Here is a 14,073-nt window from a genome sequence, read left to right on the forward strand (position 1 = left end):
GAGAGGCTGTGGCTGGGGTTACTCTACTCGGTGAGTCTTAAGGGGAGACGGTGGTCACGGCGAAGGACGAGGGCGGAGGAGGAGGAGGTTACCGCCAGGATGAGACCAGGAGAGCCGTTGAATCCAGCGATAGTGGATGGCTCTCCGCTCTAGACTGGAGGTCGACCGGACCGTCGGCGAGTTTGTGTTTTGTCGGGGAATACGCAAGAGGCTCTGACGTTTGGGCATGAGGGAATGGATCTAGGAGACTACTGTATACCCCACCCCACCCCACCAACGTGTCCCCACCCCCCCCCTCCCACCCCCCTTACTCTGCACATCAGTCTATGGAGGGGGAGGAAGGCCGGCGCGCTCCGCCCGTCAGTAGGCCGTGACCAGGTCCTTGTCGTAGTTGTATCGGCCGCGTTTGGGGGCGGGGCTGTCGGCGCTGTCCTCAGTGTCCTCGCTGTCCCCCGCAGCCACGCCCCCTTCCTCCTCTTCAGAGGAGGAGTCCAGAGTCAGGTCCACCACGGCCCCGCCCCCGGGCGCCGCCGCCGCCGCAGTCCCCACCGACCCGTTGGTGGACTTCCCCGTCAGGCTGGTGCTGCTGTGGGCCGGGGAGTGGCCGTTGGCCTCCGGCGCGCCTAGGCCCAACAACACAACAACAGAACAACGGCGTCAGTCTGGGGCGGCGAGTGCTGTGGGAGGAGCCCGGGTTTATATGCAAGGGCTCTGGTGGGAGGCACTGGCTGGGACCCGGTTTGACCAGGTCTGATAAACTAACCTTTTCTGGGTGGTTCAACCCACTAGCCCCACTAGGGGTGGGAATCTTATCCCACCGATAAGATGCCATAAAGTTAAAAAGTGACAGGCAGCAGTGCCAGCAGAGGTGAAGTCTTGAGCGCGTCCATAGGTTGAAGTATAATGCTAAACAAACTTAAACGGACCAGAAGTTTGAATGAAAAGAAGCTTGATTTGGTCCTTTGTCAACTCTTGTTTACACAGTTCTGCCTGGTTTCAAAGTATAGCCCTCATTATATCTGACTGAATTATGGTGCACCATATTGATGCTGTAATGACCTGATCCTGAGGAGACAGACGAAGTGCGATCCTCTAACGAGAGAGCAGACTAAAGAGAGAGCAGGCTAAAGAGAGAGCAGACTAAAGAGAAAGCAGGCTAAGAGCAGACTAAAGAGAGGGCAGACTAAAGAGAGAGCAGACTAAAGAGAGACCAGACTAACGAGAGACCAGACTAACGAGAGACCAGACTAACGAGAGACCAGACTAACGAGAGACCAGACTAAAGAGAGACCAGACTAAAGAGAGACCAGACTAAAGAGAGACCAGACTCACAGATATCCACCACGGGGTAGTCCGGTGTGTCGCTGCGTTCTCGCTCTCGGTCCCTCTCCTTCTCGTCTCTGATTGGTCGCCAGGAGCCGTCGGTGAGGTACTCTATTTCCTCAATGTCTTCATGTGTCTCCTTCAGGATCTCGGACAGCAACCTGAAACAGAAGGGATGATACGACCTTCAACCAGGACTGCGCCGGCCACTCAGTTTGATTGATTTTTGATCTTCGTATGATTTTCCCCAAATTATACATGACACTGCTTTGGTGAATGAAAGTAACTGAAATGAGAGCCTATGATCAGCAACTACTATTACACAAAGGAATAGTGATCAAATCAGACAAAACGTATACAGCATGGGATATACCTACAGAGCATCAGGATCAAGAAGATGCTTAACACACCAAGTTAGACTGCTCGATGAAATACAGCTTCAAAATAAATAAAACAGAAATATGCCAAAATGTACAACCCCCTGAGCCAACCATTTCCAAATAATTGCTTGTCAAGGGCGACCTTAAAACCTTAAAATTATCTAAAAGCTGTAAAGCAGTGCATGTCCTAACCATGTCCATGTTTGCGTTGCAACACGTTACACCAGTTTGTACATCGAGTGGCTCTAAATCACCCGGACCTATTTAGCAAAAACTCATTCAGGAATCACCTTAACAGAACGTGCGTGAGAAGAAAAAAAAGAAAGCGAAAAGAGTAAAGGTTGCTGCTCAGGTCTGAGCCTCGAAGCTGGGCCTCAAGTCTGGGCCTAAGGTCTGGGCCTCAGGTCTGAGCCTAAGGTCTGGGCCTCAGGTCCGAGCCTAAGGCCCGGGCCTCAGGATTTAGCCTAAGGTCTGAGCCTCAGGTCTGGGCCTGTCCGGCCTCCTTACCCGTCGATGGTGAGCAGCTCGAAGGGGGCGGGCTTGTCACAGACGGGGCAGGTCCATGTTGGCTTCTTCTCGTTCATCTGCAGGAAGAAGACGGCGTCGAAGCACTGGAGGTGGGCGCAGGTCAGCACCCGGCACGGAACGCCTAGCCTCATCTTCACCAGCTGGGGGAGGAACGGACGGACGCAGAGAGAGAGAACGGTTAGTACCGCAAGGGGGTAAAGGGTGTGGACCCCACTAGGGATGAAGCAGCCACCCGTTTCAAGATGAACCAAGTTAAAATTAACGCAAGTTAAAAACGTGTTTGTTAACTTCATTTGGAAAATAAAATAGAGATAATACTGTCCAGCAACAATCAATGACACAGGTCAATGCAATCGAGTCAAAAAAAACATCTGTAAAGTAGAAACAGCACTCAAGAGAATCTGTAGCCTTCTAAGAGGAGTAGTCTAGTATATATTCCATTATATTATAAGATTGCTGAGGGAAACACTTAATGCTGCTAATTTGTCGTCAGGACATTTTAACAATGCTGCAATAGATCTGATAACCATGAACATTTTTGTTACTATAATCGGGATAAGATATTTAATACAGTTTCCAGATATTTCCAGCCAAAATGTTTTGGTTGAAACGCCAATGACTGCAGGACCTGTGGGCCTCGTTGGGCAAGATCAAGAGAACTCCTACCTGCTCCTTTAATGGCGTGCATCTTGGCTTTTGACGCGTGAGCTTAAGGACTAAACATTGAATACCAGTTGAACTAAAGTTGGCTGAAATGTGTGTAGAACCGTTCAAGGTCATGAGGTGCAGCGGAATGAGGTCACTCGTTCTCATTTTCTCACTCGTGTTTTTATGTTCTGTGCCCTTTTATCTGTTTACAAAATGTACATTTGTCTACACATGCTTTTATATAAATGTGTTTTACATAGCTACAGTTTTGCACTTCCTTTCATGCTTTCATCTATCAATTTTATTTGTGTCTTTTCTTAAGCACACCGAGTGGCCGTTTTGTGGATGAAATGGGCTGTACAAAATAAACTGCACTTGACTTGGGTCAAATATTTGACCCTTTAAGAGAAACAAACAGAGAAAGTACTTACTGGACAGATGAGAGAAACCCGTAGTCCCGTGGTCGCAATCTCGCTCTCTGGGTCGTACCGTAGTTTGTCTTGGACTAGACGGGGTCAACCGATGAAATATTGTAAAATGGGTCAAACCTCAACTATACATGGAACAACAACTATAAACATATCACTTCCTCGATATTTTTTGCGAGTGGTAAGTAAAGTGGGCCAGAGCAGTTTCGACATATTGATTTCACGTTTTGAACCAGTGGGAAAATGGAACTGATTGGAAACTAGCAGAACACTATGCCTTGAGAACTAGTTTTGGGAAAAACATTTTTCAAAAAAGTCTTCATTCATGCCTATCGTCCCCAAAGTCCAGGGACTTCCTGACACACCAAGCAAGCATCCATGAGTTCCCTGCATGTACACTACGTTCTGCCACTGGTGGGAACAGAACTAGACAACGTTTTAAGTACCCATAAAAACAATGACGCTGGGAAATATTCTTAATGACCAATAAACTGAGAAGAGCGGACGTGAGGTAGACTTACTGCGCTCCCGACATCGCTCGGCGCTCTCCACAGAACAGAGCTTCAGCTGGCTGAAGAGGTCTGCTGAGGTGAACACCCTGACCAGGTACACCGCCACCGAGTAACGCTGGGGGGGGGGGGGAGAACCATGAGACCTGGGTGGAACTTATCACCTTGTGGTGGCAATAGTGTGGAGCCCAAATAAATTAAAATACATTTATACATTTAACATTAGGGCTGGGTATGGCCAGGTACCTCACAATTCAATTCAATTCGATTCTTTAGGTCTTGATTTGATATTGATCCAATTGCTTCGATATCGATTCAATAATACATGCAGATGACAAAAATACCTAAATATTATTTAGAATGAACCATTTCAAAATGAATCAACCATTTAATTGTGCTTTAACTAGCAAAAAGGGAATGCACCATTGTATAGTATTGTTCCTGAGCTAAACTTGCAGCATAAAGTAATAATAATATGGACAAATGTAAAAGGGCATGTACAATGTACATTTAGGCATACTCGCTTCTAGATTACAATGCCTGAGTATGCTTATTCTATTTTATTTTAATGGTAATAATCGATTTAAAAAAAAATCTTTATCAAAATTGAATCGAGAACAAATAAATGGCAGTGCATTGATGAATCGATTCTTTTACCCAGCCCTATTTAACATCTATGTGTATTTGCGAACTGCAGGAAGAAGATTTGGTTACATTTCATCCAAGTTATTCCAAGGATAGAAAAACAATAAAAAATGTACAATAAGGGCGCGAGACATCGCTCAGTTCTAGAAGACTCCATGTCAGCGTTTCAGTCGAGGTGAGGGGTGAATCATCAACATGGCCTGGCCCAAGATACGATGACCGTGTTATCCTTTGTAGGATGGAGACATCGAGGACGGTTCGGATCAAACCCAAAGCTGTGTAACCCTGGTAACTGTGACAACACTGATTCATATGTTGACTGTTCAAATTGTGTTTCCATAAACAATGGAAATATGATGACTAAAGACTCAAGACTAATTTGTGATAGCCCTTCTGCTCTACCCCTCATAGCCTGATGTTAACCCTTGTAGGTAAAATGATAAAGTGGCCGCTTTGTTAGAAAATTTGCTGCGTGTTTATTTTGTAGAACATTTACTTAATGTGCTTTGTAAACCAGAGTAGATGAATATCACGGCTTGTACATCCAAGTCTAGCTTCTTTTACATGCTGATAGGCCCAAGTACTGTATTGCAGTATGGCTTAGAGAAGCCAGCTGAGAGAAGCTTCCTTAACTCAACCGATGAAAATTTAGGACAAGATCATTCCAACAAATCCAAAACACAAACAACACTGTTCAAGTGAAAAGAAAACACGTGATTAGTCTTTCAAAACCGTACATCTTACAGAGAGAAGAATCTGCCCCGAGGCCACATAGCTCGGATAAAAGTTGTGGTTCAACATGGAGTACATACATAGTGCTGTTAGAGAGGCTCACCTTGCCAAAGTTGCCCCAAGTGACGGTGACTCTGTTGCTGACTGTGGAGAGGTGTAGCCAGGGGGTGATGTTAACAGGTCGGCAGGGCCGTCGTGGCTCCACCCCAGGCTTGTTTGACGGGTAATAGCCCTGGACACACAGGAGAACACGCCAGCCTGTCATCAGCCATCCTACAACACTCGCTCAGCAGAATTTAAAGTTACGATTCTTCAGATTATGGTTCTACATAATAATAAAAAATTACCTAAAATTAAAATCGAGACAAATCCCTTAGTTAAAAGATTCTGCTACTTTTTAAATGTCTTCATTCAAGACATCTCAAAGTGAGGCTAGATATCAGAGGGAAGATTACTCACTGGTACGTGACAGTAGGACTGGTTGACTTTGACTGCGATATTAGGGGGATATTGATCCTCCTGGACACCAATAGAGTCTGTGTAGCAGATTCTGAAGAATATAAATAAATTAGGAAAAAGGAGGGAGGAGGAGGAAAGAGTTAGTGAGACATAGAAATGTTTGGTTGCCAAGACAGCTACAAGTACACTTTGCCCAACAGACATGCTTTCTCTTTGTAACTGAACATCAAAATATTGCTATGCAAAAAAAAAAAAAAAACACAAAACAGGAAGACTGCTTGTAAACACCCCACCATGGATGCTTCCTGTTGTCCCTATCCCTGTCTATTCAACTGGAAAGCTCAGGATGTTGAAATGGAAACCTCTTGTTATTATTGACGTAGTAAGCCATTAGTCAGTTCAAACTGAAACCGTCCCAGCATGCACTGGGTTGCCAGACTCCATGTTGAAATCGGAGGATACTAATGGAGTAACCGAGAACTTACTTAACCGACGAGAGAGGATCTGTTTAATAGTTTGCGTGGCATTTATTATTATTTATGTTTTTAATAAGGCTTACCTAAGCACGACTTGGATTGATTTTATTCCTGCACGGAGCTCACTGCGGAAGAAATGAAAAGGTTAATATGTTACAGTGACAAAAATGTAGTGAATAGCAGAGAATTTAGGGAAACTGTTAAGACCGTATTTATCATACCTGGCATTCCTGATCTGGTCTGCTTGGCTCTGTGTTAACTCAAATATGCACTGACTATCCTGCAACTTCTCGTTGTTCTGGGCAACTGAAAAGAAGGAAGATGTCAAAACAAAGCCATTCTCATTAGTACAATAAAAATATGAGCAGAAAATTTTGTATTTCGTGGCTTCATCAATAATCTATACGATATTCATCACAGAGCCAGCCCTGGAGATGTTAGCCGCCATTCACTGAACCCATGGCCACACCATACATTTTACAATTAACAAACAAACAGACGGTGCTAATACACCAGGATGTCTATTAACTTGTCCGTAACTCTGTCTGAAAGGACATTGCTCCTAATGGAGGTGAAGGGTACAGCTTATGCAAAGGGCTGGTGAAACTAGGCCGGAGAAGACATTGAAACCGGCTGGATGACGAAGTCGCCCACTACCCCCCAGTGTAAACCACCAGGAGGATGGATCCATAAGACAGCAGGCCACCGTCTGGTTTCAAAAGGACCCCTTACTCAGTTCTGTGGGTGGCAGCAGTGTTTCCAAGTTTTGGTAGAAGGGCAGGGGCACCGGCTTGACCTCGGCCACAGGTGCTGCGATAGGTTTGGAGATGCCATTGAGGTAGTCTGCGCCCTGAGAGGTGGCTGTAGGAGAGGAGCTGAGCGAGGAGGAGTAGGCGACCGGGAGGCCCTCTGGACGCCGCGCTGCCAGCCAGCCGGAGGTCTTGGGGAAGCGCGACTCGTACAGCTGCCTGACGTTCTTCAGCAGCTCCGGACTGTACTCGGTCTGCACCAGCCTGAGCGCCCGACCCACCAGGTCCTGCTTCAGCCCGCTCTTGCTGCGGCCCATCGAGGCCAGCAGCGTCTGCAGGTCCGAGACCCGGAAACTTTTGACCATGTTCTGGAAGGGGAGACAAGAGCGCCGGAGGAACAAATTAGTCACTATGAGGTTGTTTATCAAAAGAGGGGAGGGGTGATCTGTGGGATCTTAGAGCAACATGTGCTTATTGCAAGCAATGAATTGAGAATGAGGATCACAACAGTGATTTTCTTATATTAAACATCCATTCACATTTCCACCTTCATTGTCATGTGCAGAACATCATTCAGTGCACTGTTTTATGTACAAAAATAGAAAAACATAGCATACTAACACTAACTCTATAAAACACACATACATGCCAAATGATTAACCATATTGATTTTTTGCGTTTCATTCATTCACTATCAGCATAACCAAACATAAAATCGCAAACTGAAACGCAAGACAAGCATGTTCTGCTTGACCATCCAAGTTTAACAGTACAGCAATTGTTGGGATTTTGCCTCAACACAAATGCAATCAGACATAAATCAAAGCTTGTTCTAGGACATACAGGGTCTTAATCAAAACATACAATGGTCAGTCACAAAACACGACCCGTGTATGATACTGGGGACATAAGCATATTTGAAGTGCGTGCTGAACAATAATAGTAAGCGGTGGGAGGTGGTGACACTTTGCACAACAACATGAGCGGTCCTACAATAGAAAGAACCACTTTACTGAGATCATCCATGAGACATGTCCAGCATAGCCTCTGCTAACACGCTAGCAAGTTATATTAAAGGCTGGGGTGAGATTCGGACGGATGGTAATAATTGACTTGACAGGTGCACACACTTAAATAAACTAATCGAGTAGTTCATCGATATCCATTCAGCTATATCCGAACTGTCTGGTGCCATACAGCGAGCTGATAGCATGCTAGGCACAAGCTACCGAATGTTTTTATGGTCTCATCATTCATTTCGACTGTCTCTCCCCTATAGCCAGCTCGATGCTAGCCCAGCCAGTGTACAGGGCTAGCTAACCAGGCTAGCTGCTGAGGCTACTTCGTATTTTCAGACACCAAATATTCAACAATTGTCATAGTAATAACTCCTGGCCCCATTTATCCTGAACCCATATGCCTTAATGCCTTTACGGGGTCTGCTTGGACAGCCCCGGAGCCCCTCTCCCACCCACCCAGGCGAGCCCAGCTCTACTTGCCATCGCTTCCACCAGTTCGGCCGCCATCTTCGTGCAGCAGTACCGCGAGAGTCCTGGAGGATGGATGTTCTCTCACCAATGAGGCGCTGCGGTGTCTCTGGTCGACGCTCGGCTTCGGCCAATCACAGGCCATCCCTTCCACATGCCCGGAGCAGAGCAGGGAAAGTAGGCGTTCCGATCCCGATTTAAAGTTACAGTACAACTTTTAAAAAATCACTAAGAGTCAGGTCTTTTTTCCATAACAGGCCTCTGTGTCCGCACATATACAGGTGATAACAAATATGGAGAACTTATGAGAGACTTAGTTTGATATCCTCGAGTTATTTTGATCGTGCGGTTTACATTTCTTTTAAATCCAACACCCTTCTTAATTATGGTGTGCCAACTGGCCTGGTTCACGTGGGCTCTCGGCTCCCGTCTGCACGATATAATCCTCTCCGTGTTTTGCGTTCAACCACACATTCTCGACTGAATTCTTTGTCTCCCTTAATTATTGAATCAAACTCGTATACTAATTCATTAGTATCTATGGGAATCGTATCACATCACTGCATCGAGCAACGATGATGGATTTCGAAGATATGTCAGGGGCTCTTACTGCCCCCCTGGATAAAGAGGGAAATGGAGGGAAACTTATATCTCCGATCCATAAAAGTGAAATCTAGTCCAGATTTTCGGAGAGACTCTTCGTGTCTTCTGCTAGACAGACAAAAACACACAACACATATTAAACCCAACGTCATAATTGAACCATGACGATTTCACTTGCTCCTTTGTATGTAGAAGTCCTTAATGAATTGCATAGTGCAAGTGCATTGCACTTTGTTCCACTGAGTGGACTTTCTTTATGATCTTGATCTATGATCTTCATGATCTTCTTTTTTTATTTCTCTTTCCCTTTCTTTCTTTTACATAAACTTTACTATTTAAGACTTCTATCTGGTCCGAGACGGACACTATTTGTCTCTAGAGTTATATTCTATCGTACATATAAATATATTTCAAGAAGTGAAATACATTTTCGCTCTACCTTTGGATTGGGTCAAAACTAAAGACAAAGAGACTCTTTCAATTATCGTTCAAATATTTGCACGCAAATGCTTGTTTGTCATACAGCAGGACTGGGCACTGGGACTATTTAAGGGACGTGATTTAACCAGGAGGGGGCGACAGAGTCCTCTAGCTGTGGTCAAAGTGAATCCCTGTCAACACAAACAGCGTGGCGGATCTGTAGAATATAAACGGTTGGCCAATTTCTGGATAAGTAGGCTACAATGTCAATATTTTGTTGAAACGTGACTCCACCAGACGGTAGAAATGTGAAAAGAAAGAACCCAAATCAGCGGATCAGCCTGGAACCTTCTGACAGTTATCATTTGATATGAAGACATGGCTTGCAGACATGCAGTATAGGCCTATACGAATACATTGCAGACATCAAGAATGATTGAGAATACGGTCGATTAAACACATTTCTAAATATGATTTATAATACAGTAGCAAATTAGAATAAATAATTATGGAACGATAATAAATTAATGCTAAATCTAAACTTGTACGCAAACTGCACAAACCACATCTTATTTTTATTCAGTGGTAATTGCATGCAATACGGTACTACTGGTATAGGGAAGACTATATATCAACCCTTTCTTTGTTGTAAACAAGAATTACAGCCATCCGGGGTTTGACAGGACCACATCAAATCTGATTAATTACTGCTCTATTTTAATGAAGTCATTCCCTCCGTGGCATCCATGTGGTCAAAACCACTCTAACACAATAACGGTGTACTGTCTGAACAGCCTCTGCAACTGCAAGCAGCTGTTCCTACAGGAGCCTTTGTTTTATGCTTAATCTGGAGTGTTTAATCTCCCATAATTACAAAGATTTGCTTAGATTGATATCAATAATCCTCCTTCAACGAGACTCCCTGCATTAGCCTCTCTGTGGTACTCATGTGAGGGATGAACTCAAACTCCAAACAGCCACCTTCTTAACCATTACACACCTTCACTCTGTCGGGCAACGATAAGAGTTATTGCATCGTTATCCATTGAGTTAATTAGAGAAAGACATACGTTGCTATCATTGGATGGCTTACGAAAAAGACAGCATTTAGTACCCTGTATCTCCACGTCAGCTCCTCGCGGTAAACGACAATCGAGTATCTCATGATTGTCTGTAAACTTGATCTTGTCAATGAGGAGACACACAGGCCGTGAGAAGAAGCACACAGAGCCCTCTGTTCCAAGACGGATATTGCATGTTTCCTCTAATGATCTGAAATCCACACACATACGTCTTGGAAGTGTCTTGACGAAGACATCTCTTTTTTATTACTTGGTAGAATTTGACTATTATAATTGCTTTGCACCCGGTTCAAGGAACATCCGTACTGTACCCGCAGCGATATATTGTTTCACCTTCTTCTGACAAATGTACCCATTGTAAGTCGCTTTGGACAAAAGCGTCTGCTAAATGCCCTAAATGGAAATGGAAGAGGGGAAAATGGAGGACAGACTCAGCGGGAGTAAAGCAGACCTGGACTGAGTCTAGCTTCTCTACAACAAAGGAGCCCAACGTTCCAGAGAAGAACAGCTTGAGAACCCACAACAAAACAAAAGTAAACAAGCTTTTCGTCTTGACCATCGCAACGGGCCGTCTGAGAAGGTGGGTGTCAGCCCTGATAAGACAGAGCAGAGGCCAAAGGTCGCACGAGAAGAAAGGGCGGATGAAAGTCAAAGAAGATGAGGGGGACGTCGATCAAGGACATGAGGGGGAGGAGGTTAACACCACCTCAATCTGCAGCATCTTAGAGAGATCCCAGGACAAACCCGCCCGGTCCCGCATCGCTCACATCGCCGTGGCAACCCCAGCGTGGGAGGAGGAGAGGCGGCTGGCTGTGAGACATCTACTGGTGGATGGTGGCTGACTGTCCCCACCTCAGGAGAACGGTGTGTCTGGGACACGCTGCACGGTGAATGAGTGCAGCTCTGCATTTGTTGCTGTGGGGGTTGCAGAGTGAGTAGCACTACAGATTGTCCCTGCCCTCCTGGAGCCCCCCGCCCAGACACTGTCCAGTCACTGTCCTTCCTGGCTCCATGGCACTTCTGGGGGGGGGGGGGGGGGGGCCTCGGCACCATGATCTGCGGTAGATATGAAGTTGATGATGCCTGAAGTTGATATTGGACAGACATACAATGGAGCATACAGCTAACACGCGCGCGCGCACACACACACACACACACGCACACACACAGTCAGCCAAATCCAGTGTTCTTGTATCAGGTTCCAAAGACAACATCTATTAACTTGGTGAGATTAGATTAGAAATAATGGAATCATATCTATCACAAATGTAATATATTTGTTCAATAACAAACTATTTTAACATTGGTATTGATGATAGTACATTTACTATTGTCCTTGGAATGTATTTCAAAACAGGAAACATTCGTTTTTTTATGAAATGAAAGGAAGATGGAGGGTGTCTGGGGAGAGATGGAGAGCAGGGTGAAAGAGGGGTGGCTGAAGAGGAGGGGTTAAGTTCTGGGTGGAAGTGTACTGAGACTGGCTGGACCGAACAGGTGTGAACACGCCTGTGCGGGGAGTAAGTCGATCAGGAGAGATAGCATGATTAATTTAGAGTTGATTAACAAACAGCAAAGGCTAGTATGTGCTGGGTTCAGTCCTACCTGTAGGCTTCTTGAGAGGAACGCCCAGACCCTATACCTGTAAAGAGCTGCAGCTGAAGTGACCATCAGTCACTTTGGATTAAATCCACATTAAATAGTATCATGTAAACAAATGACTCAAAAGCTAATTGTGTATGCATATTTACATCAATATTTAACCATGGATCTCGCTGAATACTCACTTACATTTCTATTAGTGCACAAAAATATGACGAAACTAATTGGCAAAGCGAAAAAACAACTGGCTGACGATGAGATGATGATTCAGAGAATCCCAGTGAAGACGTCAACTCAATTATCAGCCGCAGCTCTGCCGTCAATAGTGTAATTCCTCCTGGCTTACAACGGTTGGCATTTACACCAGTCCGCTGCAGTCGACCAGGATTAGGTCAGGCATTGACTTCGCTGGAATTTGTTTGTCTCAGCCCATGTGGGCTTTATATCCGGAAATGATTGAATATTAGCATGCAGCGGTATTTGACGCATAATTACATTTTGAATTGTCAAACAAGCTGTCAGAGGGCTGCAGGTTCAAAGCGGAGCAGAGGGTATATTAAAATGTTATCAGGGGTTATGCTTTTTAAAACAATAGCAAATCCATCTCATTACTCTTTGTCCACCAAATCTCCCAATTCCCTGTTCAGGGTCTAATTGGAGACCTAATTTGCTTAATTCCACCCGCATCAAATCCTCTTCAATTCAATAGCTTTAGGGCTTAATTTGGTTGAATGTTTCTGCTGGATATACACAAACACACACACACACACACACACAACAACATACACACAGATACACATTGCACACACATGTACACATACAAAAACACCCATGCACACACACACACACACACACATACACACACACACACACACACACACACACACACACACACACACACACACACACACACACACACACACACACACACACACACACACAAACACACACACACACACACACACATTAATTGGATAAAGCACTTTAGAACACATGAACATAATTATTTTAATATTACATGGGGCATGATACTAATCCTTTCACTATGCTAGATAATTATGCACTTGCTGATTGACTATGATGAATTTCAACGCATCACAGAGAGTGGACAAGAAATGGCATTACTTGAAAAGGACATCTTACAGACACATCACTTGCCATATGTTAAATGTAATTAAAGAATATCACTTGGGACATTCTGGGCCATTGATTTTGGGCCTGCATCTGTGACTAGCTTACTAGTGTGTGTGTGTGTGTGTGTGTGTGTGTGTGTGTGTGTGTGTGTGTGTGTGTGTGTGTGTGTGTGTGTATGGGTGGGTCTATGCGTGTGCGTGTATTTGTTGGCACCTGTGTACAAGCCATCATGTATCTTTGGGGATGTTAAAGTGATATTGAAATGTTACCATAGATAATCTGTTTGTATGCACATTTTGTAGGTGTGTTTGTGTGCATGGACGGGTGTATGTGTGTGTGTGTGCGTGTTTGTTTGCTATCAAAGTCAGTGTGTTTGCGTGTGTGTGTGTGTGTGTGTGTGTGTGTGTGTGTGTGTGTGTGTGTGTGTGTGTGTGTGTGTGTGTGTGTGTGTGTGTGTTTGTGTGTGTGTGTGTGCACGTGCGTGCGTGTGTGTGTATGTGTGTGTGTGTGTGTGTGTGTGTGTAAGTGCGTGCACGGAAGTGTGTGTTTGTCCATGTGGACTCCCCTGTGTGCGTGTGTGTGAGTGCATGTGCACTTCATTTTCCTAACCCATTAAAATGCACGGAGTGGGCTGCAGATTAAGGCCCAGAGACGTGTTCCTGACGCCCACAGAGGGAGGGGAGCAGAGCCTTCCTGCTCGGTCTCTGCTGGGACACAATGCTGAACTTCTAATGCAGTTATAGCAGCATTCCAAAGCTGATCTTACAGGCCCCTGCCAAATTGGACCACTGGCTCAAGGTACTTAATCCAAGCAGGTCGCCGTGTAGCTGAGAGTGTGTGGGTCACCCAATGGTAGTATCTGGTTGTT

General features: G+C 45.0%; 1 protein-coding gene across 1 annotated transcript; it reads right to left on the reverse strand.

Moving 5' to 3' along the window:
• Positions 1 to 308: 308 nt before the first annotated feature.
• Positions 309 to 8,424, reverse strand: pias4a (protein inhibitor of activated STAT, 4a). Its single transcript, XM_056604695.1, has 11 exons — positions 8,377 to 8,424; positions 6,861 to 7,245; positions 6,350 to 6,434; positions 6,212 to 6,253; positions 5,653 to 5,743; positions 5,297 to 5,425; positions 3,829 to 3,934; positions 3,311 to 3,384; positions 2,211 to 2,371; positions 1,333 to 1,484; positions 309 to 623 (listed from the first exon to the last, which is right to left on the reverse strand). Exons 1-11 carry the CDS (start codon positions 8,401 to 8,403, stop codon positions 361 to 363), a joined length of 1,515 nt encoding a protein of 504 aa, XP_056460670.1. The 5' UTR covers positions 8,404 to 8,424; the 3' UTR covers positions 309 to 360.
• Positions 8,425 to 14,073: the final 5,649 nt, after the last annotated feature.

The sequence above is a fragment of the Gadus chalcogrammus genome, chromosome 12 (assembly GCF_026213295.1).
Source record: "Gadus chalcogrammus isolate NIFS_2021 chromosome 12, NIFS_Gcha_1.0, whole genome shotgun sequence".
Taxonomy (NCBI): Eukaryota; Metazoa; Chordata; class Actinopteri; order Gadiformes; family Gadidae; genus Gadus; species Gadus chalcogrammus.

Excerpts from the sequence above, each read along its gene's own strand:
- pias4a (XM_056604695.1), bottom strand. The coding sequence starts at position 8,403 with ATGGCGGCCGAACTGGTGGAAGCGATG. Across the intron at positions 3,935-5,296 it reads CTTGGGGCAACTTTGGCAAG|CGTTACTCGGTGGCGGTGTA; the intron begins GTGAGCCTCTCT and ends CCCCCCCCCCAG. Across the intron at positions 3,385-3,828 it reads CGAGCGATGTCGGGAGCGCA|TCCAAGACAAACTACGGTAC; the intron begins GTAAGTCTACCT and ends GACCCCGTCTAG.